General features: G+C 39.9%; 1 protein-coding gene across 1 annotated transcript in view; it reads left to right on the forward strand.

Moving 5' to 3' along the window:
• Nucleotides 1-27,684, forward strand: part of KIAA1755 (KIAA1755 ortholog) — a 986,731-nt gene that overhangs the window by 221 nt on the left and 958,826 nt on the right. Inside the window, exon 1 of the mRNA XM_044090195.1 lies at nucleotides 1-220. This exon is cut by the window's left edge and continues 221 nt beyond it. Within this exon, the coding sequence (XP_043946130.1) occupies nucleotides 218-220 (3 nt within the window). The 5' untranslated portion in view covers nucleotides 1-217. The remainder of the gene's footprint in view (nucleotides 221-27,684) is intronic.

Raw genomic sequence — 27,684 nt, forward strand, 5'->3', positions numbered from 1 at the left:
GAGGGATTAGATCACGTCACATTGTGTTTCTGGTACAGTTGGAGCCTTTTGCAACGATCCACTCCATAGCCTAAAACTAATCGACACAAGAGGGCAGATGTGATTTGGGTGCAGCCCCATGGGATAATTCCAGTGACACTCTACAGAAAAAAGAGAATTAAACTACTTGAAAATGGAAAACTCCTGACTGGGATCCTCTTCAGTGACAGTGAGCAAGATGGTAAATTTTCTTCTGTTTATAAAAAAACGTGTTACTGGTCTCTGACTGCAGGAATGCCTGTTTTTCAAAACTGTGTTTTAGCCAGAGATGTGTGACTACTTTTTAAATATACCACTTCTTGCAGTAGTGTTTGTCATAACACTTTGCTAAGATGCCAGGAAAATGCTATTAGTTAAATGATATGGTGCAAGGGGCACTAACAATATAAAAGGAGTGACAAATAAGGGTCTGTTTACTCATAACATAAGTTCCATTCATAGGTCTGCACACTACACACATGGAGGATTTATAACAACAGCTGCACACGCTCTTCTTGTGACTTGCTTAGACTTTAAACCTGGCATGACTGTCGAATCACGTACCTATTCAGAAAACCAGTATATGCTGTTTGTTGGACATTTAAAAAATACAAAGCCCTTTGATCGTGAGAGTATTTCTTTTTGTCATTGTACTGCCTTTAAATTTGCATTTACTTGACATAATCATTTCAAGTGATATTAAGTGATTTATAGATGCATTCTGCAGACTTTTCTGTTGTGTGGCTTAGACTGATCAAATAATTACGATAGTTTGGAATCCATTCTTGCAGATGAGACAAATGCATTGATGGTTTCATTCAGTATGACAGAGTGCTCTGTCTTGAATATGCTATTGTTTTTACATGGGCAAGTGAAATGTTCCACTACAGACTTCTCAGCTATGACCTGTTTTGCAAGGATAAATCTAATATATATGGACAATTTCAGAGAAGTTAGTTGATAAGCTTATTTTAAGGAGGTTGGAGGAAACCTGAACATTCAGGTAAAGCCAATGCATACCTAAAGGGAATATGTAATCTTCACATTGAGAGAAATCAGAAGTCAGGATTGTACTCCAGAGCTGTGAGGCAGTCTTTTATCAGTGAGCCCTTGTGCTTCCCAGTTATGAATGTTATCTTTAATTGTAAGTGCCAGAAGTGATGTGTTACAATGCAAGTGCAGTGTATTCTAATTAACAAAGATGAACACACAGATTTCCTGGGCGTATATGGTACTGTCCATACTCTTCAGAATGTACTTCTCCAGATTTATATGTCTTCTAGCTTGAAAGCTCTTGTCTCTTACTTTGGTGATAAATTGGTGTTTTCTTCTGTCATGGACTTTATGGGTATTATTCCAGCAAACACACTTTATTGCATATAATGTGCCCTGAAATGGCATACTGCAGCACTCCCAAGTCTCTAATACCCTGATGCTTATAATTTCTGCAGGAGAAAGTATTGTTTGTAGCAGTCATTTAGTCTCTGTTTCCCCCCACAATGTATGGTACTCTGTCTCTGGTATCATGATCAAATAAGTGACACCAGTCCATTGGTATGTCATAGGCAGAGCATTGTGACATCATAGGGTGGGGGAGGTCATATGGAGGAGTGAAAGTAGAGCAAAAAATGTGAACTGAAAAGAGACCTGCAACAATGGTATTTTCAGGTACACTGTGCCAGGAGTAAATCTTCAAGGTGAGACACAAAGAACATTAATGACATCCCTTGATCATATCTGGATACTGTCTTCAAAGATCCAAATGAGTTAGAAAGTGTACACATTTGTTTACAACACACACACACACACACACACACACACACACACACAGTTTCGTACTGTAGTGCAAAACCTTGCCTGTCTGCACTGTTATGGCAAACAGTGACAGCAATGGCTTTAGAGTTAGAATTTGTTTGCTACCATCAGGCTAACAAGACACACAGCATCAGCACCAGTGTTTGCTTTTAGCACTATAGGGTTCAGAACTAATCCAAATGTTTAAAGTCTGGAACTGAGAGGACTGGAATGTGCATCACAAGAAAATGATGCTTTGCATGGAGTAGTGTTTTCTTACTTCTTTAGCTTTTATTGATCAGCCGACTGCAGGATCATTCATTCAGCTGTTTGCTTAACATGAGGCTGAACAACCATCACATGCCATTAACTGATGTGCTCGACATGTAATACTGCATTTTAAGAAATATTTTTAACTTCATGGCATTAACTGATATGCTGTGGACAAAATACTGCATTTTGAGATGTAGTTCATACAAAGCCTGACACTGACTTTAGACTCCTAGTCAGACATAAGGATGTACATCTACATCAGAGTTGGTGTTTCAAGTTCTGTATCACTTCATACGTCAGCATAAGCAGTGCTGTGACCCTGGTCTCCGTACATGAAGAAGAAGAGCTGGCATCTAGAAACACAATCCTTTCTAACATGTTTAGGCCTCTAGTAACCAAAGCCATCCCTGAAACATAGGGCACTATTGTGCTGAGTGGGCAAGCTAGCTGATGCTCCAGTTGGTTGGCAAGAAAATCAGTGTCCTCTGCAGCCCAGCACAAGTTCCAACAAGACCACAGTGGTCCTATGGCAATTCAGTTACTAATAACAGAGAGATCAGCTAAAGAGGGGCTAGATGATGGAACTGAAGGTACAAAACAAGAAGATAAGTCGGGGTAATATGCTAAGCAAAAAAATAAACTGCAATTGTGTTGGCATGCTAACCAATAACCTCACCTTCTATTTGCCAGGCAGGAAATGCATCACTTCCATGTCCATGATGCAAGCCAGCTTTATACCAATGTAGTAAGTTTGAGCTCTCATGGCTGCCCATGTAGTTGGATTACATACCTCATGGCTGATAACATATTTGCCATTTGGAGAATCCTAAACTTCTGTTCCAAAAAATATAAAGCATGCATCTCTTATCTTCATACTTAGCTATAAAGCATGTGATCTAAGCAACAAATGAGTGAGTGCCCACCTGTGAAGATGCTTTTACCTAGTAGATATTAATGCTGCAGCACCTATACATGGTTGTCTGGTGATATACATCCTGCTCTGCCTCTTGCCCCATAACTCTCAACCTCTTAGACAGATTTTAAATATTGCTCTTATAAACTTAGAAAGTCACTAGAATTACAGGTTTTGTATTATCATGCATTCTCTGGAGTACATAAAGTCTGAAACTTAAATGTGTGTCATTACTTAATAACGTCAGTCCTCGGTGATTTGCCAGAATCCACAAATTTAATGAGGAACAGATCAAAAGTATAAGGCAAAAATCTGGACATTGTGCAAAATCTGGACATTTGACAGTATGCAGCCCAGCCATTAAATATGACATTGCAATAATTGATTTTGCATACAGCAGAATGACAGGAGCATACGATTTGGCATATCCACCCCCTTGTTCTTAACAATAAGGTCACATTGCAGGAAAATCTAGAAATATTTATGGGATTGGCTGCATTAGCCACGACAGAATCAATTATGGTTTCATAGGTAAATACTAAACTAACTGCCTTTGCAGGCTATTTTAAGCCTACCCAATTTTGCTTCTAGGATGAGAATTAAACTCTGTACTGTGGGGTAATCCGCGGTGGTGCAGCGGTAGCGTTGTTGCCTCACAGCAAGAGGTACTCCCGTTCGATTCTCGGCTGGAGTGCATGGAGTGCCTTCTGTCTGGAGTCTGCATGTCCTCCCCGTGGTTGGGTGGGCATTCGAAAGACATGCGTAAATGGGCATGCCTTCATTGAAGGTTGGACGTCGAGCTGGCACCTCGGCGTTCGGAAAAAATCTACTGCCAATCATTAGTGGACCGGAGTTCTGCTGTGGCGACCCCTAACAGGGAAAAGCCGAAAGACAAACAACAACCTTACATCTGTGAGGTAAACACATAACCTTTATGCCAACCCTCAACCTTTGCAGCTTCTATCTAATCTATGCCTGCAAATTCAGATTTAAACTTTTGTAACCCCAGAAAATGAATTGTGTGAATTATTGTGAGAGTTAAAAAAGAAACCACATGAAGGAATGTGCAGCCCAGGCCACACTAAGTAATGTTCTTTGTCAGATGAGCTGTTTTCATGTACCTGACCACTCAGCGTACCAGATGTAGCTTACAGAATGGTTAGTAACAACTGGGAAAAAATGGATCTGTGCAACTGTTATCTTCAATGGTATTGTGCTTATTAGCAAATGACTTAGGATGAAAATATCACTGGGGTAGTCTGAAAGTAATTACTAGGCCTGTAATCATCTTAAAGGTCTATTTCTTGGCTATAGGCTGTTACCCTGTGTTTATGCATGCATCCTTGTAATTTTTAATCATCAGTTGTTACACGATATATCTGGTTGTTTCAATAATTGAAATTTTTGAATATGTAGTCTACATGAGCTTTTTTTCCCATTTCCTTCACTGTGACTCTTTATTTAATTTGTAATTTAGTATAGCTTAGAAAAACAGAGTAATGCATGTGAAGAATAAGGGACATACCAGTAACTCTCCTTCATTTAATGAAAAATTCCATATATGTGCAACATACCGCCCCAGATCATCCCCCCACAGACACACACACACACACACACACACACACACACACACACACACACACACACACACACACACACACACACACACACACACACACCTTTTAAGGATTAAGAATATAGGCTGGCAGCGTAGAGGAATATGGCTGTGAGATGTTAACTAGGTACTTCTGTAGTCTTGGATTTGATTATTTCAACCACCATTTGTCTACGGTGTGACTTTAAGCATGTGACTTGCCCAAACAGTACTGCCAGGTTAAACTGGAAAACAGTCAAGTGGCTCAGAGCTCCATTCTGGTTAGTTAACATTAATTAATTAATTAATTAATTAATTAATTAAATTAAAAAAGTAAGCAGCTGGCTCAGTGATCTAGTCTGGTTAGTTAGTTACTTCACCTCTCTTACACATTCTCCCTCCCTCTCCATATACACTACCCTACAGAAGTACTCTTAGACTCACCTTTCAACTCTCCTAACGTGACCGAAGATTAACTATATTATGGTGATCCTTTAACAGACTGTACAGTTATCTTATGGCCAGGTTGTACAACATATATTATATGCAAATATGCTTATTTTCCTCTGACAATGTTTTCAGACTGAGTTGTGTCTTCATATGTATCTGTAATAAATGTTCTCCTATTTTATATATATTGTTGCTTGTACTGCTGGAGCTTTTCTCCTCAGGCCTCTGCTAAAAATATATTCCTCTGACCCAGATGGCCCATTATGGTAAACAAATGGCAAATAAAAAATAACAATAATAAATAAATAAAAATTGAAAAAAGATAAGCAAGAATCATTGAACAAGACTGGCCATGATGTCTCCATCTTATTGTCTGCATCTGCCCTGTTTTGTTGTAGATGGGTCACAGGAACTAGGCAGAGAATAAACAGTATCAGATGTCTCAGTTCTGTAATCAGATGTGGAGTGCAAATCGTTCTAAGTGACAATGCCAAATGCAGTCCTGACAGTAGAGTGTGATGGCTATGCTAGCAAGCTTTGTGTTGCTGTAACAGCTTGCTGCATGCACCCAATGCCTCAGTACCACGGGAAAATATCTGTTATTACTGTTGGGGATACAAGAAGGAAAGGAAAACAGAATCCATCCTAAAGAGTAATAGTGCATTGTAAACTCCACATTGTGTGATACTGACACATATGTGGCAGCCACAAAACACACCACAGTAACTTCTGCAAAATATATCCTGGTCAACACATAGAAACAGACCACATTATTTTCAAGCAACTAGTGCCTATAAATTCCTTTACCCCATGTTAAAACTCCACTCGTTTCAGTTTATGGAGCACTACCAAACTGCTAGAAACCTACTGTCATGACTCAGATCTTTCATTAATTTCACTACAAGTAATAATTCATTCCATAATACTAGCTTCAAAAATCTTGTAGGACAGATTTGAAATAATTTGGCAACTGAACTTCCCAGATTTCAAACTCCAAAAAAAGTAGTCAGGAGTGTGAAATAATCACAATTTACAGTCACTACCTTCTATATAAAGTATTGTCTTACTACAGGATGTTTTTACTTGCTTTATACCTTTTCATAATGACATTAATGCAGGATAACCAAATATGTAAAAATTTCAGCTTTACCTTACTTCATTTATAACTGTAAATGCTGTAACTAGACTATCACCTAAATATTGTAGTTAGCACTTTTATATCCTCCATTTTTCTACTATTCATTAAAAACAAAAAAGTGACTGTACTGTTTGGCATATTATATAGGTAATACATTTGTGAAATATGCTTCAGGCATTGATACCTTGTACTGTTTTTAAATTAACAACATATTGTACCTGAATTGTTCTTACATAATGTGTTGTGTACCACTGTGTTTATTCTATCATGTATTGAAACTTTTGTCTGGACCTCCACTGAAAATGGGCCACAACACAGCTGGCTATCTATGTAAGCAAAACATAAATAGCCCAAAGTGACCTAACTGGTCTGACTGGCTATATGGTTTAGTGTGTCAAATACAGTTGTCTGAAAACAAGCTATCTTATGTCAATCTGAGTTCATTTCCCACCATCTTCTCCATATGCATGGTGTGCACCATTGCCTAAACAATTAGACTTTCACTCCTGGATCATCTTCAAAAACAAGCAGTTTTGTCTTGTGAGTTGTACTCATTTTACAGTAGAATACAGTAGACTACAAAAATTTCAATTGTATTCTCCATGTGAAAAAAAGGTCCCTTACCTTACTTGCTTTACAGAGGAACTCAGCAAAATATGAAGTTTATCTAAGCTTTTTTCTAGGGAGCTGAGACATATTTACCTGTTAGTGTGCGACTCAAGGATAATAACATGGCAGAGAAAGAAAAGACAAATTTGAGGAAATTCTTACTTCCCTTGCCATTTAGAATGCCAAGTACCAACTTCTACAGAAACAAATTTTTAGATTTTCCTCAACTATGTTTTTAATCTTGCTGAAGAAATGTATCCCATTTCAAAACCTTTGACATGTTTGCCTTATAACATGATACTTCATAGGTTCATAGGTGTGTACTAGGCTAATGGCCCTGGGGCCTTTACAAGCCTAGCCATAGGATTACACTGGCATAGTACCACCTGACCTTAGTTCCCAGTGCCTCTGTCGAGCAGAGCCACTGGAGTTATCCTTGGGGTGAATTTTCTGTTTCCCATCTACTCATCAAGATTTCTCTTGAAGAGGGTCAGCAAGGTGCTCTGCTTGACATGTATGGGAAGTCTATTCCATAGCATGGGCAGTCTCTGAGTTATGAACCTGTCCCTCCAGCATGTTCTGTTAATTGTGGTAATGAGGTTGAGGTCTCTGGAGTGTGTGGTGTGGAGGGATTGGGATTTCTTTAGATGTAACATTTCTAACAGAGCTGAGTCAGACATGGCTTTATAAGTCAAGCAGAGATCGCCTCTAAGTAGGCGAAATGAGACAGAGAATAGTTGGGAGTTTTTTTGAGTCTGTCCATATAGGACAAGTTTTTAGGACCTATGATCCTCTTTGGGAGGTACATTTGCAGCCTCTCCAGTTGTTGCAGATGTCTAGTGAGGTACATGCCAAATGGGGCATTGTACTCGATGACTGGCCTAATGAGGAAAGAGTAGAGGGAGACAATGACCTCTTTCTTCCTGGATGCAAAACCCTTAGTAATGAGATGTGCCACATAGAAGGACTTTCTGACCACAATGGCAAAGTGGTGATCAAAAGAGAGGTTGCTGTCAACCCATGTTCCCAGATCTCTTATAACGCCTTCTGTGTTCAGTGGACTGCCGTCAATTTGGTAATTCATGGGAACTGGGTTTTTCCCAAAGGGGATGATGACACATTTTTTTGGCATTGAGCTTAAGGCCATGGTTCTGACACCAGTCGTTGGTCTCAGTGAGTCCATTCTGTAGGATGTCAGCATCACTTGGGGAGTTAATAATAGCTCCCAACTTGCAATTGTCTGTGAACTTTGTCAGCCAAAGTCCCTTCGTGTTGGCCTGGACTTCAGAAAAGTAGATACTAAACTCCACTATATGGAGACTGGGACTCCACTCGTGACTAGTCGGCAGTCTGACTTGGAGTCAGCTACTTTCACACTGTGGGTTCTATCTGTGAGCCAGTTTGCAACCCACCTAGTGATATAGGGGTTGATGCCTAGCTTAGTGAGTTTTTCTATGACTCCTGAGTGGGGAATGGTATCAAAAGCCTTGGTCAGATCAAGGTGGGCTGTATGAACCACCTGGGCTTCATCCACAGCTCTGGTGACTGACTCAAAGAAGTCGACCAAATTGAGCAGGCATGATTTACCCTTCACAAAACCAAACTGTGTGGGATCTAGAGTTTGGAGATTCCCTATATTCTTGTTTATTAGGTCCATGATGATGTGTTCCATAGCTTTGCATATCAGGCTCATCAGGCTAATGGGGCGACAGTTCCCAGGGTCTGTAGTCGCTCCTCCTTTGTGGAGAGGGATGACTGTAGCAGTGCGCCATTCAGTAGGGACAAAGCCTGAGATGAGGCTGTGATTGAACAGGGCACACAGGTGAGGTGCCAGTTTACTCTGTAGTTCATGTAGAACACAGCCAGGGATACTGTCAGGTCACATAGAGGCTGTATTCTAGGCCTTGGACAGTGCTGTTTTAACCTGTACAGCAGTAATACTGAGTGCCTGGCAATCTACTGGTATTGTGATTGGTCCTTTGGGGGGGTAAAGTTGGCACTGAATCTGTCAGCCAGTATACTGGCAATATCTGTTGGCTTGGTATAAGAGGTACCATTGTGCAGTAGCTAAGAGCAAATCTGGGTATTGCTGTGGTGATTCTTTACATAACTATTGAAGGCCTTGTGATTGTCTTTATTATCTGCTGCAATTCTGTTTTCATAGCTAGCTTCAGAGGATTCAATGAGGGATCTCAACTTTTTGTTGAGGCTGATAAGGGAGTTTTTCCAGTCTTGGGACTTCACCTTATTCCGCATCAGTTTCCTCCTTCTGTTGTAGAGTTTGTTTATTGCAGGGGACCCCCAGATTGGCTTCCTTTTTTGGAGGAGAGCGTCTTGGTTCTATTGGGTATGGCAAGATCCATGCATTTGTGTACATGTTCATACAGTGCATTGGTGTATGATTTGGCTGTCATGCAACTGAAGTCCATTTGCATGGGTGCTGTGAAGTTAGCCACCTCTGTTTTTAGGAGCCCAAAGTTAGCTTTGGAGAAGTTTTACATGGTGGTTACCTTTGCAGGGGGTGGAGGGATGTGGATTTCCAAGGTGATTAGTTTGTGGTCAGATCTAACTAGGGAGGAGCTGACTATTGATGTAGAGCAACAGTCGCCCATGTTAGTAATGATCAGGTCAAGGATGTTGCTACCTCTAGTGGGGGTAAGAACTAGCTGGTCTAGTGCATTGGAATTAATGAACTCCAGGAAACATTGGGCAAGTGTATTGGCACATGAGTAGTTTTCCCAGTGAATGGAGGGGTAGTTAAAGTTGCTTAGTAACATAGTGTTAGGTTGGACCCTAATATTCTCCAGGGTCCTTAGGAACATGGAGTGTAAGTCTTGGGACATGGTTGGGGACCTATAGCAGGCTATGACCTGAATTGCTGTCTTACCCAATGTTAGCTGCACCTGAAGTATCTCTGATGCGTTATGTTGGGCTACCAGTCTGGAGGTGTGGGCAATGGGCATCCTTTATGAATATGGAAACACCACCGCCTTTGGAGCTTCGGTCCAAGTTCTGGGGCTGAAAGGTGTGGAATGAGTTATAGCCTGGTAGTGCAGGGGTGCTTTCTGCTGCCTTGAACCAGGTCCTGTTACAGCACAATGTAACTGCATAGCATGTCAGTAATAATTTCGACTTGCAAGTCTGAATCAGCACTGCTTAACCCTAAACATTCAAGACTAATTCCCTTTGGAATGATTAGGTCAGTCAGCCTTGCTCAGTAATTGTTACATTTATAAAACTGGCAAATATTAGAAAGCCAGCAGATATGCTCTATATTATATAGCTTTTCTTGGTAAAGCTGCAGTGATATCTGTTCCTTTTTTTTAGTAACTGTATAAGACCTAACAGTCGCTGTCAGGTTTGATTCTCAGCTAGAGCGTCTTCTGCGTGGAGATATGCGTGAATGGGCGTATCTTCATTGAAGGTTGTGCATCAGGGCTGGTAACTCGGCACATAAAAATCAACTACCAATCATTAGCGGACCGGAAGACACAAACCACACACACACACACACACACACACACACACACACACACACACACACACACACACACACACACACACACACACACACAACATTTGTGTTGGGACATGTGGATGGAGGGATTGCAAAATAAAAGAAAAAGCTTTTTTTGAAAGTGCTATGATGGGATAATAGTGTGTGTGTGTGTGTGTGTGTGTTTGTATGAGAGCTTGAGTGCAATGCACATGTTTGTGATGCATTGAGGGTAGGGATTGCTGATCAAAGTAACTTCATAGCTAAGAGTCATGTGACAGACAGGTCTAATGAGTGAGGTAAGACACTTTAGGAGCTTGAAAGTGAAAAGGGCCATAACAAGTGGGAAGAGAGAGTAATAAAAATAAAGCATTATGTAGGACTCAAGCTTTGTGTTTTAATACTCACGAACGAGGAGAGCAACAGACCTTACAGGTGTACAAAGGCTCACACATATTACAGGATTTAAAGGTTTAACTATTCCAGTCTCTCTCTCTCTCTCTCTCTATATATATATATATATATAAAAATAATGTTGCTGAAATATTTACAAGGCAGTACAACCACTCAAATCATAATCCTGTCTGCCTGCAATGTTAAGGTTATCATTTTTATTTAACTTTGCAGTGGCAGACATCTACACACGCACCCCTAATGTCTGCAGGCATCACTGCAAATGTAACTGAAGCAGAAAGAAAGCATACGCATTGCTGAAAAAGGAAGTGCATGTGTTCAAATGTCAAAATAATAACATGTTATGTATGTAAGGTAGAAACATATATTAGCATTGTATTACTTTATATTTTGTTCTAATTCTTTATATTAGAGAAGGATTCTGAGTTTCAAATTTTTGTTGTACTTATTTTTTTTCAAGAGGAAAGGTCTGTTTGTATCCTGTTCCCTAAGAAAGTATACACGATGGATAATTTTTTACAGCAACCAATGAACAATCACACGTCATTTTTTCTGTTCACTTGCTTTACGTCAGTTAATTTATACTGTATTTAAGGGATATTCAGAAATGCTTAGTGCCTCTGCGAAGTGCTAAGTTTTGCAAAACTCCATTTTTTCACTTAAGTTTCACATGTGGCTAGATCTGTCTTCCAAATACATGAAGTGCAAAATTGTATATTTCATATGCTTAACCAGCCCTTTTAGCCACACTCTGTAGAAGAAAAAAGAAAAACATTACCTTGCAGTACATGCCATTTTGCAGAAGTGCAAAGCATTTGAATGCACACTTAGTTTCAATTGCTTTGTGCATGCATTGAAAATACCTCTCAGCTGTACAGATTTTCACAGAATGTCCAGATTTTTGCTTCATATTTTTGGTCTGTTTTTCATAAAATTGTGATCTTCTGGTAAATTAGTTTTGCCTCATATTTTAGGTCCATTTTTCATAAAATTGTGGTTTTCTGGCAAATTAGTGGCAAATCATTAAAGACTGAAGTCAGAAAATAATGACAGAAATTTGAGTTTGAGACGTCATACCCTCCAGAAAATTCATGCTAATGCAAAACCTGTTATTCTATCAACTTTCTTAAGCATGTAAGAGCAATATTTAAAAAGTGCCCCTATTTTTGGAACTTTGTCCCACTTTTATTTATGGCTTTGTCCAGATTTCTTGCTATTAGAGGTTGAGAGGTATGAATGAAATACTTAAAGAAGAAATGGAAGGGGATCAAGTGATAGTTCAGCAGTACCACAGTACCAGACTGCCTGTTTTTCCAGTAATCGGGATTCAAGAACTGAGTGTCTATATAATGGAAATAGCAAAGATGCCAGTCTGGACTCTGCAGTCCCCCCAGGTCATTATAGGACCAACTTGGCCAATAAGATGCTATGGTACTATATAGGAAGTATTGCCAAGGACCTCTGGTATAATGTCAGGAAATATAACAAGGAAGAGAGGCAGAGGATGCAAATGCTTGGACATGAAATGAGAACATCAGTCAGTGAATGAATAAAATGAAAACAATAACAAGTTGTTTAGTTAAATTCATTTCCAAAGGTCAGTGCCAGATTAAAACAAAACAAAAGAACTGCACTAATGCAGTAGTGGGGAAACTGAATTTTTACAAGATATGAAATAATGTGGTGTTAAACCTGTGATTGTTTATAGTAGGGGGGAGAATTTAAAGTGTACTTTGGAAAAAGAAGTTAAGCCTCACAATAAATCATGTATGAGTAAATGTGGTGCTTGCAAACTGTGTAGGTTTATTGGGGAAGGTTCTTACCTTTGTGTTTTTGATTACAAATACACTATTGCTTGCCCTGGGCATTGTAATTGTAATAGTAAAAATTTAGTTTATGTAGCATCTTGCATGTCATGTGAAGCATTTTATGTTGGTATGACCACTCGAAGATTAAGAGATAGAATATCTGAGCACATTAGATCTATTAGGAAGAAAGACATACACAATGCACTTTATTTACATGCCACCACATGCTCTAATTTTAAAAAAATTTTGTTTTTTGTAGTTGACCGTGTCTCTTCATTTGGGAGAGGTGATGTGGCTAACAGAGTTGCTGTTTTGGAAGCAGAATGGCAACTTAGATTAAATGCTTTGAGATACCCTGGTCTTAATGACTGTGTGTCTCTGAAACCTGTTTTAAAATTTAAATCAGATTTAAACTACTAGTAACATTTAAAAATGTGTATTTATATATTTTTATTTATTACATTAGTATTTTCTTACTTTAATATTTAGTATGTGTATTTTAAGAATTTTAGATAGAATAGTGAAACTATTTACAACTTAATTTAATAATAGGACTTTTTTAAAAAGTTGATTAGGATGTTCATTGGTTGGTATACTGTGATGTCAGCTTATTAACATAGGGCATTGACTATAAATGTGTTTTAATTGTGATTGTAAAATGACTCTGAAGAAGCCGGTATTAACTGGTGAAAGCGCTTAGTCATTTTTGTTCATTAAAGTCAGTATTGTATTTCTCCGCACTACCAGTGGTTGTCTTCAGTGGCTGTTTGCGTTTTTATTTTCGTGTTAAGAGATAAACCCAAAATTGCAGGCGGCAGATTAGAACTGTTTTATGGCTGAGCCAGGTATATTTGTGTGTGTGTTCTTATGTTGGTGCTGATTGTAGTGAGGATATGGAAGAGATTATGCAGAGGTAGGTGAGAACAGCAGAAGCAGTCGGCTCATATTTTACGATTTGGCAGCAACTTTCCAAGTGTTTTGCATGGCTTCTTTGTTTAAGCTTTGCTCTTCAGAAATGTCACTCTGATTGGCATGTGTTGATTTGAATCCAGCATGCTATTAGACACATACTATGGATTGCTGGATCACTGGTCATCACACTGACATCCAAACCATTAAGCTCAGCACTTGGCAATGTCACTGCCCTGCTATACATGCCTGCTACCTTTGCCAGTCAGCTGTTTATGCAGGCACAGAAATGATGTCCTGTTTATTTGATAAAATCCCTCCTGTATCCCTCATACTGGTTAATAATATGAAGCTTTGAATACAGCACTGACATCTGTGTACTACAGATAATTAACTTCTAATATGACAGATACACCTGGCACACCGTCTACTACTAAAGCAGCATTCAATGTACTCTGTCTACCCAGTTGTCTTTGAGGTTAAAGAATGTTTTGTTTTAAATGAGAACAATATCTGTATTCTGTATTATTCTGTGTCTGGTATTTAACACTAACGATTAAAGCTCTGAGTTGTTAATGAGTTACTTCCTGTACTCAAGGTACAGGGTTTGATTCTTTTCAACTCCATTTGCAAACTGTGCCACACTGTGAAAGTTACTTAATGAGGCAATACATGCTCCCAGGTTGCCCCAGAAAAGAGACATTTGTGCCCAGTGAGCCTATCTGGTTAACAAATATATACAATTTTAACTACATGGAATAGATATTGCTCTCAAAAGACAGATAAAATAATGATTGTAGGGGGTAGATAATGTCCCCAACTGCCACATTAAATAATAATTGTAGAAGGGTGAATGATTGTTTCATACCTGCATCTTGGCATTATTTGAAGTGCCGAATATATACATAAGATCTATGGGGTCATTCTGTAAACACCTCTTGTATTAGGGTACAGAGTACATATATGGGTACACAGCTGACCCACAGAGATCTGATGCCTGAAGACAGAGTACATTGGACAAGTCCACTGTGCACTGGGCCGGATGTACTTTAGAGAGACTATAAATAGTGGTCAGACACAAACTGACTAGCATGCTTTAGTGGAAAATAATGAGACAACGTACATAATTAATTCAGGGTCGAGGAAGACCTGAGAATAAGTAAGCACACATCACTCTGACTAGGTTGAAAAGTGGTGAGAAACAGCAATAGAGGGTAAATAAATCACAATACTTGTGAATGTATCACAGCAGTAATCTTTAAACCTGCTGCACTCTTTCTGCCTTTGTGTAATTCTTCTGTGAGACAACAGTCAAAGTGCTTGGGTCATGTCTAGGGTTATGTATTTACTTTAATTTGATTGTGAACTTCATGCAGTGTGTTTTATGGAGGTTCTGTTGGGAAAATCTTTTATTAAACAACATAAACATCTGGAAAAAGGAGGCAAAGGAGGCAAAAATAGAAAAGAAAATGCATATCCATTCGGGCATAATAGATAAACTCTTCCAGCTAGGCATCAACCCACATGTTACCAGATGGGTAGCTAACTAGCTCACTGATAGAACCCACTCAGTCAAAATAGGGGAAGCCACTTGTAGTAGTAGATCCGTAACAAGTGACGTGCTCCAAGGATTGGTCTTGGGCCCGCTACTGTTTGAGATATACTTTTCTGAAGTGCAAGACAAAACCAGTGGTCTGTGGCTGACCAAGTTTGCAGATGACTGCAAGCTGGGTACTGTCATACATGCCCCTAGTGATGTGAACATCCTCATACAAGGCCTTAATCAAACTAATGACTGGTGCCAGAAGCATGGCCTCAAACTGAATGCCAAGAAATGCATCATTATCCCCTTTGGGGAAAATGGTGTCCCCACTAATTATCACATTAATAACAATGTACTAAGCGCACAGTTGTTGCAAGGGACTTAGGAACCCCGGTTGATAGCAGCCTGACTTTTGTCCACCATGTTGCCTCCATTGTATGGAAGGCTTTCTACATGGCCCACCTCATAAATAAGGGTATTTCATACAGGAACAAGGAGGTCATAACATCCTTGTACTCCTGCCTTATCAGACCCTTTACAGAGTACAATGCCCCCTTCGTCATGTACCTTGCCAAGCACATGCAGCAGTTGGAGAGACCACAGATGTTCTGACCAGGAAATCTAGGGTCTCAAACACCAATCCTATACATATAGTCTAAAATTCCTGTCCCTCGATTCAGTCTCATACAGACTGCTCAGAGGTGACCTGTGTCTGGCATACAAGGCCATCTCAGACCCAGCCTTGATGGAGCTGCTTCATATCTGTAAGTCAAACTCCACTCGTGCAACCTGCACGCAAGGTCTCAACCTGGTCTGTGACATTAATAGAACTTGTTGGCAGGATAGATTTGTGTCCCAATGACTCCCCTATCTGTGGAATAGACTTCCTCTCAATGTTAACAGAGTACCTCTCTAGCAGTCTTTAAGAGGAACCTGGGCGGCTGGATGGGAAACAGAAAATATACCACCTGGAATCCCACCTGTGTCCCTGATGGACAGGGAAAACAGGTGTTGACTTTGCAGGAACATGGGTGAAATTCTTGGCTAGGCTTATAATGGCCTTCAGGCCAATAGTCCAGTATCGTCCTATGAACCTATGAACCAAATCTGAATTAACAGGGCTAGGTTTATTTACAAGTTGTGATTTTATGTGTTTTGATGCTGATAAGGAGGAACAATCTGCATTTACATTGGGAACATGGAATAACTGTTGACAGGCAAGGTCTATGTATATGATAACAAAGCGATGCAGAGGTTATTCAGAAAAATAGCTGTGAATAAGGAGTGATGTTATTACTTACGTGGACTTCCTAACCTTGTGAACTGATGTGATATTTTCATATGCAGAGATCACTAGTTTTCATTATTAGTTCAATGCATTTCAGTGTGCATGCCAACTTGATAGTAGCTGATTTCTTAGACTGCCATCCCTCTGTGAATTAAATTTGTAGTAAAACCTACTGCCAGTTTTATACTCAGTTTTATGCACAATTGTAGTACCTAAGCAAAGAGAATTGATGTTGAGTTGAAAGGTACCTTTGAATCCTGCCATTCTAAACTTTCTAAAGTAGAAAACAAAGCAGATAAATGCCTACTTACAACTTACTGCTGAAGAATCAAATTCCTGCATGGTCAAGCTTCCCATAAAAATGATTCAGAAAAATTAATAACACAAATTGAGGAAGGAGCTCCTAACACCTATACTACAGTCATAAACTTAGTCTCGTTGGCAGAAATGATCATTGAAATTAAAAATCTTTGAAATTAAAAATACCATTAAGGTGCTGCAGAAGTTTTCAGACCATCAATATGCCAAATTTAAGATAATTCTGGCTGGCACTGTATGTAAAGTTGGGGCTTTAGAAACCTTCACTGTAGATATAGATACCTGAATACATGAGAATGAAAAAAGAGACTTTGTGCTGCAACAGAACAGGCTTATTCAGCATCTAGAGAATGTAGAAAATATAAACTGTTGAAACATTGTAGGATACATGGTGTGAGGAGAGGAAAAGAAGGCCACAACATGGTGGCATTCCTACTATGATTGCTGCCTTTTGTATTGCTGTAAGCTTATGCGGGAATGAGCTCACACAGTACTGCAGCCGAAGCTGTCTTGCTGAAAAAGTCACCCAAGGAATACCATCAGTCATCATCATCATCATCATCATCATCACCCAAGGGATACCATCAGTCATCATCATCATCATCACCCAAGGGATACCATCAGTCATCATCATCATCATCATCATCATCATCACCCAAGGGATACCATCAGTCATCATCATCATCATCATCATCACCCAAGGAATACCATCAGTCATCATCATCATCATCATCATCATCATCATCGTGTTGTTGTCCTTCAGGGTCAGGAGTTTGTGCTTAAACTATATGGTGTGAAGGGAAGTTGCATCATCAAAGCCTTACAGAATAGGCCTTGACAATGATTATATCTTCATGAGATTACTGAGGGAGAAAGAAGTTACATTTAGTTTGAAGTACCCTGCAAAACTGGGGATATGGATATAGGATAAAAATATGTATGTGGTGGTTGAGATTGACTGTGCCTGCAGACTTTAATGAGACATCGAACATCAGTTCAGGGTTTGAGAGTTTCCTCCAGGTCAGCAACAAGGTGACAGCAGATTCTAGAATGACTGATAAAAACACAATCAAGGAACAAATATAAGGTGATGAAATGGTCATGGGTTTATTGCCTACATGCAGTTTTCTTCTGTGGGTACTGGAGGACAGCATGGACTTTCCTACAGAAGGCCACAATGCAAATTCATTGGGATATGTATTATTTAAAGACTGAAGATTTTATGAATACACAAACAATCGGAGGGCATGATAGTTTCTTGAGGCTGTCAGGAACTGTCTATCTTATGCCCCAAGACATCTGAACTTCTAGTAACTCTGAAGTTAATTTTTGAACTGGACATCATTAATATGCCTTCTTGTTTTATATTCCCTTTACCTTCCCCTTCTTTCTTCCTCAGCACGTTTTCTAGGGTGTATCACTTTTTTTTAATCAAGTTTTAAATCCCCCCTCCTCTTCCCTCCCACCCACTCTTTCAGTTTGCTGCACTTGCGTAATATTACCTGCATCTGGAGTATTTGTATTTTGTTCTGGGAAAAGCTGTAATGTAGCTTATGTTAAGCTTAAGTTAGTATTCCATTTTATGTTTGGGACTGAGGTTTAGTAACCAGATATGTTGCCTTATAATGGGTTTTCAATAACCAAGTTAGTTTGAGCAGCTTGTATAGAAATGGATAGGACAGGGTGATTAATGCGGTTTGTGCAGTGGTTGCCTTGCTTCCAGCACTTGTGTAGTAACTAGATTTTGGAAATTCTTATAGTAATATGCACTTCGGTGGGTATGGCAAGAGATTATTTTTTATACTTTAGCTTCTTTACCGTATCTCCCTGACTTCCTTCTCATGTGTCACTGACTCTATTTTTCTATTTTTGTTAGGCAATCTGTGTGCTACGTAGGTGTGCAGTAAGGTCTTTATAAGATTTTTATAGCAATGTGTGTAAAAAGACCTTAAAATGAATGCAGAAGTAGACTGTTTCTGAAGCCCTTTTACTCTTACTGGTTACTGCACATTGTCCAGCAGCTCCGTGGAGCACCCAAGTCCCTTGTGAATCAGAGTTGGCTCCTTACTGGTTACTGCACATTGTTCAGCAGCTCCATGGAGCACCCAAGTCCCTTGTGAATCAGAGTTGGCTCTTACTGGTTACTGCACATTGTCCAGCAGCTCCGTGGAGCACCCAAGTCCCTTGTGAATCAGAGATGGCTCCTTACTGGTTACTGCACATTGTCCAGCAGCTCCGTGGAGCACCCACGTCCCTTGTGAATCAGAGTTGGCTCCTTACTGGTTACTGCACATTGTCCAGCAGCTCCGTGGAGCACCCAAGTCCCTTGTGAATCAGAGTTGGCTCCTTACTGGTTACTGCACATTGTCCAGCAGCTCCATGGAGCACCCAAGTCCCTTGTGAATCAGAGTTGGCTCCTTACTGGTTACTGCACATTGTCCAGCAGCTCCTTGGAGCACCCAAGTCCCTTGTGAATCAGATTTGGCTCCTTACTGGTTACTGCACATTGTCCAGCAGTGCCGTGGAGCACCCAAGTCCCTTGTGAATCAGAGTTGGCTCCTTACTGGTTACTGCACATTGTCCAGCAGCGCCGTGGAGCACCCATGTCCCTTGTGAATCAGAGTTGGCTCCTTACTGGTTACTGCACATTGTCCAGCAGCTCCGTGGAGCACCCAAGTCCCTTGTGAATCAGAGTTGGCTCCTTACTGGTTACTGCACATTGTCCAGCAGCTCCAAGGAGCACCCAAGTCCCTTGTGAATCAGAGTTGGCTTCTTACTGGTTACTGCACATTGTCCAGCAGCTCCGTGGAGCACCCAAGTCCCTTGTGAATCAGATTTGGCTCCTTACTGGTTACTGCACATTGTCCAGCAGCTCTGTGGAGCACCCAAGTCCCTTGTGAATCAGAGTTGGCTCCTTACTGGTTACTGCACATTGTCCAGCAGCACCGTGGAGCACCCAAGTCCCTTGTGAATCAGAGTTGGCTCCTTACTGGTTACTGCACATTGTCCAGCAGCTCCGTGGAGCACCCAAGTCCCTTGTGAATCAGAGTTGGCTCCTTACTGGTTACTGCACATTGTCCAGCATCTCCGTAGAGCACCCAAGTCCCTTGTGAATCAGAGTTGGCTCCTTACTGGTTACTGCACATTGTCCAGCAGCTCCGTGGAGCACCCAAGTCCCTTGTGAATCAGAGTTGGCTTCTTACTGGTTACTGCACATTGTCCAGCAGCTCCGTGGAGCACCCAAGTCCCTTGTGAATCAGAGTTGGCTCCTTACTGGTTACTGCACATTGTCCAGCAACTCTGTGGAGCACCCAAGTCCCTTGTGAATCAGAGTTGGCTCCTTACTGGTTACTGCACATTGTCCAGCAGCTCTGTGGCACACCCAAGTCCCTTGTGAATCAGAGTTGGCTCCTTACTGGTTACTGCACATTGTCCAGCAGCTCCGTGGAGCACCCAAGTCCCTTGTGAATCAGAGTTGGCTCCTTACTGGTTACTGCACATTGTCCAGCAGCTCCGTGGAGCACCCAAGTCCCTTGTGAATCAGAGTTGGCTCCTTACTGGTTACTGCACATTGTCCAGCAGCTCCGTGGAGCACCCAAGTCCCTTGTGAATCAGAGTTGGCTCCTTACTGGTTACTGCACATTGTCCAGCAGCTCCGTGGAGCATCCAAGTCCCTTGTGAATCAGAGTTGGCTCCTTACTGGTTACTGCACATTGTCCAGCAGCTCCGTGGAGCACCCAAGTCCCTTGTGAATCAGAGTTGGCTCCTTACTGGTTACTGCACATTGTCCAGCAGCTCCGTGGAGCACCCAAGTCCCTTGTGAATCAGAGTTGGCTCCTTACTGGTTACTGCACATTGTCCAGCAGCTCCGTGGAGCATCCAAGTCCCTTCTGAATCAGAGTTGGCTCCTTACTGGTTACTGCACATTGTCCAGAAGCTCTGTGAAGCACCCAAGTCCATTGTGAATCAGAGTTGGCTCCTTACTGGTTACTGCACATTGTCCAGCAGCTCCGTGGAGCACCCAAGTCCCTTGTGAATCAGAGTTGGCTCCTTACTGGTTACTGCACATTGTCCAGCAGCTCCATGGAGCATCCAAGTCCCTTGTGAATCAGAGTTGGCTCCTTACTGGTTACTGCACATTGTCCAGCAGCTCCGTGGAGCACCCAAGTCCCTTGTGAATCAGAGTTGGCCCCTTACTGGTTACTGCATATTGTCCAGCAGCTCTGTGGAGCACCCAAGTCCCTTGTGAATCAGAGTTGGCTCCTTACTGGCTACTGGACATTGTCCAGCAGCTCCATGGAGCACCCAAGTCCCTTGTGAATCAGAGTTGGCTCCTTACTGGTTACTGCACATTGTCCAGCAGCTCCGTGGAGCACCCAAGTCCCTTGTGAATCAGAGTTGGCCCACCATTTTCATCTCCATTTTTTCTTTTGTCTCAATGTGTAAAACTGAAAGCATATTGTAAGCGTGTAAGTATAGTCTGAATAAGTCTCTACTGATTAGAGTGTAAGAGGACTCAGGGTAAAAAGTAAAATGTTAGGATTCAGAGAATAAGGATATTTAAGATAATTTAGCCAGACTGGCATACCTTCACCAAGTGAGTCACCTGTCTATTCACATAATAGTGTTCTTTCTGTACAAGTTTGGGCCCCATATACTCAACACCTCAACTGTAGCTTACTTTTCCAGCCCATTTGAAGATCTTGATTTGAATAACTCCTCTTTCTTAGGCGGAAAAAAAAAATCAGGTAAAATACTGCATTAATCTGGAGTCTCAAGAGACGATAATAGTATGAGGCACCGGCCGGCAAACTGGTAAGTAAAGTGGAACCCACAAGCTATCACTATGATCAAGATGTGGACTGATAATATTCTAACATGGAGCCCAGTAACCTTCTTGTGTGGTTCTTTTATGTATCTCTGACTTAAAGGCAGAGTTTTTAGAGTGCTGCCCTCTCAGCTACTACCATACCACTCCTTTCATAGGCCTCCTACCTGATCTCTTTCTTTCAAGCTTTTACTCCATATACTCTGTTTCTTTTCTACTCTGTACTAGCTTTGGTCATATATCTTAGTACTTTTTTTCACCTCTTATACTCTTTACTTTGTGGTGTTTCTATATTCCTCATTCCCTTACTACAATGTTCTTCCTAAATGTACTTAAAACTAATCATACTTTGATATTTATAACATTTATGTATATGCTCATTATCCTGTTTTTGTCCTTGATGATAAATCTCTCAGTTACAAAACACAAAGATGCCAAACAGGAACAAAAGGATGAGCCACTCCACAGTAAAAAAAATGTACCTATTCAGGTCAAATTCAATAAAACCAATTCTGGACTTTATTGAAGAAAATAAAACAAATGATAAGCGCTTTCGTCCTGACCACTTCAGAACTTCATCAGATAATGAATTAATTTACACAAACCATTTATATAGTGCAAAAAAAACTGGGTAAAACAATCATTAAAAGTTAATAACTTATTTAAAATGACACACCCCCCTTAAAGAAAAATCATGCAAAAACCATGCTTTATATATGAAAACTGGTTAAAATGCATAAATAAATATGGAAAATTCAAGTTGTATTCTAAAAACATAATAAAATATATAATTTAAAAGTACAGAAGAAATATAACATTTTTTTTAAAAGAAACACTGTTATCTTTCTAAAGCTTTTAGTTTCAAAAGAGAGCTAATGGAAATGTGTTCATTTAAGCCTGGCCAACTTGATGCATTGAGACGCAGTTGCCAGTAAACCTCTCTCCTTTCTAACAAAAGTGACCAGGCACCACCTTGAGGTTCTGTTTTAATATTGTCAATGACAGAGAAATGAAAAGAGTGACCAGTATTTTCCATAATGTGTTTACTAAGTGCATTTGTATCTTTTTTTGATTTTATATCATACAAATGTTTGTAAATTCAGTTCTTTAATTTACGGTCAGTTTTTCCAATGTAAAAACAGCTACAACAGTTATAGAGGGCACAATAAATAATCTTTTTAGATCCACGGTTACATTTTTGATGTAATTTCACTTCAGTGTTGTTTATCAGAAAAATGCCCCCTTCCTTAATGTGTTTGCAATATTTACACATGCCATACTTTTTCATGTGCCCAACATTATTCACTCCCTTTGGTTTCATCTCAAAAATATTTTTTAAGTTTCTGCCTTTCTTGAATACTATGGTGGGGTGTGAATAAATGAAAGGTCTAATGGCTTTCTCTTGGTTTAGAATGGTCCAATTCTTTTCCAAGATTTTCCTTAATGCAAAACTGTCATTGGTATATATAGTAATAAAAGATGTCTTATAGTCCCTTTTAAGTTCTTGATTCTGCACACTTAAAGAGTGGGTAAAATTATTGGTATTGGTGATGCTGTTATCAGTGTCTGTTATTAAGGGGTAAAGTGCCCTCTCTCCCTTTTGTTTACTACCTGTAACATAATGTCAGTAATAAACTTGAACGGGTAGCCTCTTCTTGAAAACATGGCTTTCAAATTGTCACATTCGCTAAGAAAATCATCCATAACAGATACCATTCGGGCCACCCTCACAAATTGTCCCTTTACAATAGCTTTTTTCTGTTTCATTGGATGTGTACTTGAAAAATGAAGTAAGGAGTTGGAATAGGTTTTCTTTCTGTATATTTTTGAAAAAAATTGTTGTTGGTGTGATCTTTCATGAGAAGAACATCTAAGAATATCTAGAAAAGGCAGCTGGTCCATACTGTAGTTGTGTGTGAATTTCAAGAAGGTGGTGGTGGAATTCATGTATGATATTAAATCTACTAAATGTTCTGGGAGTCCATCCCACAAAATAAAGATATCATCCAAAACACGGGTGTAACTTTTTACATACTTAAACATTGGACTGTTGAACAAAAACTTATTTTCCCACTGGGTTACAACAATGTTTGCATATAGACCCCACATGAGGAACCCATCACTACACCCTCCTGTTGCAAATAGATTTTGTGATTAAAGAGAATAAAGTTGTTTTTCAATACAAGTTCAAGTAGTGTGCATATACGTGAACTTTGTTGTGCTCAATGCCTTTTTCATATAAGTATTCTGAAAACCATTCTAAACCTGTATTATGTGGCATGACAGAGTATAAGTCTTTGATGCCAATGGTTAAAAGGACATAATGGGTTTGAAATGGAGTGTTGTTGATGAGATGTAAGAAACTCCATGAGTCTTTACATGTGTGGGTTTCAGAAAAGACCAGTTCTTTAAGCCTAGTGTGAAGTTTTGGTAACCCAAACATCACAGACATTTTGGGATATGACACAGTGAGATAATTTAACTCATCAATGGTAATGGACCCCTCAGTAAACAAATCCTGTAAATCATTTCTAATTCTATTGTAAACTGTGTGTAATTCATTAAGGGAGGATTTAGCATATGCCTTCCCATTCAGAATGTGCACCATCTTGTTAGCATAATCAACCTGGTTCATAAGAACTACACCTCCACCATTGTCGGGTTTCATTATTTTAACCAAATCAAGAATGCTTTTAATGTCTTGTAGTATGGTCTCCACATCATTGTCCATCTGTGTTTTCTGATTAATGCTTAAAAAATTACAGATATCTAGTTCACATATTCTTTCAAATAGTTGAATGATAAGGTGAAGGGGAAGATTAAAGGTGCTGGACGTGGCTAAAGGGTTAACATTTTCTAGTGATAAATTCTGAAAAAGGACCCTAAAATTCAACTTATGTGTGTATAATTTTGAGTCAGGTAGGGTGTTAGACATGTCCGTAGGTTGTGAAGGTACATAGGTGAAATCTTTTGAAAATAAATCACAGTGCTCAACACCATTAACCACATCAGAAAAATTATACACTTTAAAATCACCATCACAATTGGTGATAATGTTACAATGGGGTAGTAAATAATCAGAGGACACCTCTAAAATATCTAAAGAATCATTAATTAATTCCTGTTGGACCAAGTATGATTCTGTGCCCCTCCCCCTCTGATTGAATCCCCCCTCGTGTTCTATTGGGTGTTGGGGGGGTAAGTGTTCCCCTGGTGAGTTCCCCAGGGTTGATATGAAACTGCAGTTTTGTTCTTTATTCTCTCCGACTGTCTTAGGGTTGGAAATTCTCATGGGTCTAAAAAATAGTTTTGGTCATTATTCACTGTAACACAGTTTGTTTCAGTGTTTTTGGAAGAATCGTCACCTCACAGTAAGACGCTGTCCGGTTCGATTCTCAGCTAGAGCGTCTTCTGCGTGGAGACATGCGTGAATGGGCGTACCTTCGTTGAAGGTTCTGCGTCAGGGCTGGTAACTCGACACGTAAAAATCAACTACCAATCATTAGCGGACCGGAGATCCACTGTGGCGACCCCTAACCGGGAAAAGCCAAAAGATGCAAATTAACAGCAGGAGTGTGACCATGGTCAGGGAATTTATTGCCCCATTCCTGAGAGGGAGGTGGATTGGGGTAAGCAAATCCCTTCCCGTAGTCATTTTTATCCCTGTTGAGTTTTTTTACCTTACATGCTGTTATAGAAGTAGATAACTGCTCAATACTATGAAAGATACATGCATGTTCATATTTAAATTCATTATACTGTGTGTGTTCACTAATTCTTTTATCAAGCTCAGAAACATTACTTATTAAATCATTTATCAAAACATCATTACTTTTCACAATAACTTTCATATATTCAACACCATGAGAATCAAAAAGAGCCAAAAGTTCTTTATGCAGGTTGGAGCCTGCTATCAAACCACTATGCTCTTTTATACATTCTGAAAAATATGCATTATCAAGCTGCAAGCACTTGATCTTAGAAAGTTTATAATCAAATTCTTCAAGGAGAACTTGAGTATTATTCACAAAAACAGTACCTGTTGGTTGTTTTTCACTGTTCAAAACAATGGCTTCAGTAAGCCAGTCCTTTAAAACTGGAACAGAACCTCTGTGGCTGGAAGGAACACTGGAGCCTGCAAAAACTGGTTGAGAGTTCAAATTAATAGTTCTCTGTCCACAAGGAATGGAATGTTCATCTCCATTATTTAATCCAGTTCTTGAGGATGTAGAATTCAAGGAATTAAGGCTTTGTAGTGGGTTTCCATCATTCAAAACTCTCTGTAAACTCATAGAGACAACCACTGCTTCTCCTCGGGTGCTCTGTGGGCATCTGATGTCATCAGGGGGCATGGCTAAGTCACCGGGGGCATGGCTACTTCACCAGTGGGCATGGCCAGAAGAGAGAAGATGGACATTCCATTCCTTAAGAAAGGTTGTGCTGTCCTCAGTCTTGGAAGGGCTAATCTTTTTCCACAACTTTCAGATACATTTTCTGGCCATCAGTCGTAGGCATAAAAAGTACAGACTGTGAGACAGTGATGAATTCTGACAGGCTAATGTTGAGCAGTGTAATGGCTGATTCATAGGTTCATAGGTGTGTACTAGGCCAACGGCCCTGGAGCCTTTACAAGCCTAGCCCATTCTGGATAGTACTGTCATCCAAACTATGCCACATACTATTTCATCTTCATTTCAGAAAGGCTGCAGCTCAGGGCAGAATACAAATATGCAGTCCCAAGTCCTCAGTCTCTGTGTGTATGGGATGCACACACACACACACACACACACACACACACACACACACACACACACGCACGCACGCACGCACGCACGCACGCACACACACACACGTATATGTGTGTGCACGTGTATGTGTGTGAAATGCATTATATGTAAATATAAGTATTTAGTAGCTACTGTGACAAACAATATACTAATATGACTATAGCTACTGTGACAAAAAAATATTCTGATGCAACTAGAATGAGAGTTGATAACATAGTCTTCCTTCTCTAGTACTATAGCTGTTACATGTCTATAAATTATACAAAAAAAATCTGTCAGTTGAACAAAGGCAATCATAATTATACTATGTGCACAGCAAATATTCTAATAGTAAAAGGAAAACAGCCTTGGTATGATTACCATGGAATAACAGAGGAAAAGGTCATATATGAGAAAGACCTTTGAATACCCACGGCTTAAACAATTTACTGTAATCAGGGCTGGATCCAGTACTAGGCAATGTAGACAGCTGCCTAAGGCCTTGTGTTGGCTTGTGGGCCCAGCCAAAACACAACAATTAAAAAAAAAATTACAAACATTTTCTTGTTTACTGCTGCTTTAAGAAAAAAAAGCAAGCAAACAGTTCCTGCTTTACTTACATCCTGCTAGGCTTTTCAGCCAATGATACAGGAGCAAACATGCACAAACCTAGCTTACTGGCCCATGAGAAAGGAGCAAACACACAAAAACACATGGCATGAGATTTTAATGTTCAGAGCAGAATGGGCGGATTTACCTTTTGCAGGCATAACAGACAGAGATTCTTTTTTTTTTTTTTTTTTTTTTTTGCAGTAGAATGGACACTCTTTTTGTAGGCATAAACACATGAGATCAGGGATTTGCTATTCCCAAGCAGATGCACCAGCATTTTCCATTGCATGTAAGAAAACTGTTAAAGACAACAGAACAGGATTTAGGTTTACTATTGAAATGTCGAATGGCACTACATCGACTGTACTATAGTCGAACACGGAAGTTCGAAAATAGTAATGTTGACAACAAAAAAAAACAATCTAGGACTGTGTTTTAACATGGGTCGAGGTAGGGGAGATGTTTGTAGTTCTGAATAATACTGAACACCTACCTTGACCCATGTTAAAACCATTCCTAGATTGTTTTTTTGACGTCGACATTACTATTTTTGAACTTCCGTGTTCGACTATAGTACAGTCAACGTAGTGCCATTCGACATTTTAATAGTAAACCCAGGATTTACTTTGTTTACTTAGTCTTTCCAGGAATCAGATGCAACAGCATTGTACTTTGCAGGGACTGAGATGATTTTATTTTTAAAGACCACAGAAGAATGGTAATCACCAGAATGGGATTTTTGCTTCCCGTGCAGGTATGAGTGAGTTTTTCTTTAAAGATGTGCATGTGTGTGTTTGTGTAAAATATCCTACTTAGGTAGGGCAGTTTATTTATGGGAGTTGTTCAGGCTCAAACCCTGTACTTTAACTACAGAAGGTAGATGCCTTACTCCATCACACCAACTGCCAGACTT

Source organism: Protopterus annectens, chromosome 12.part0 (genome assembly GCF_019279795.1).
Source record: "Protopterus annectens isolate FY-2018-M chromosome 12.part0, PAN1.0, whole genome shotgun sequence".
In the NCBI taxonomy this organism is placed as follows: Eukaryota; Metazoa; Chordata; order Ceratodontiformes; family Protopteridae; genus Protopterus; species Protopterus annectens.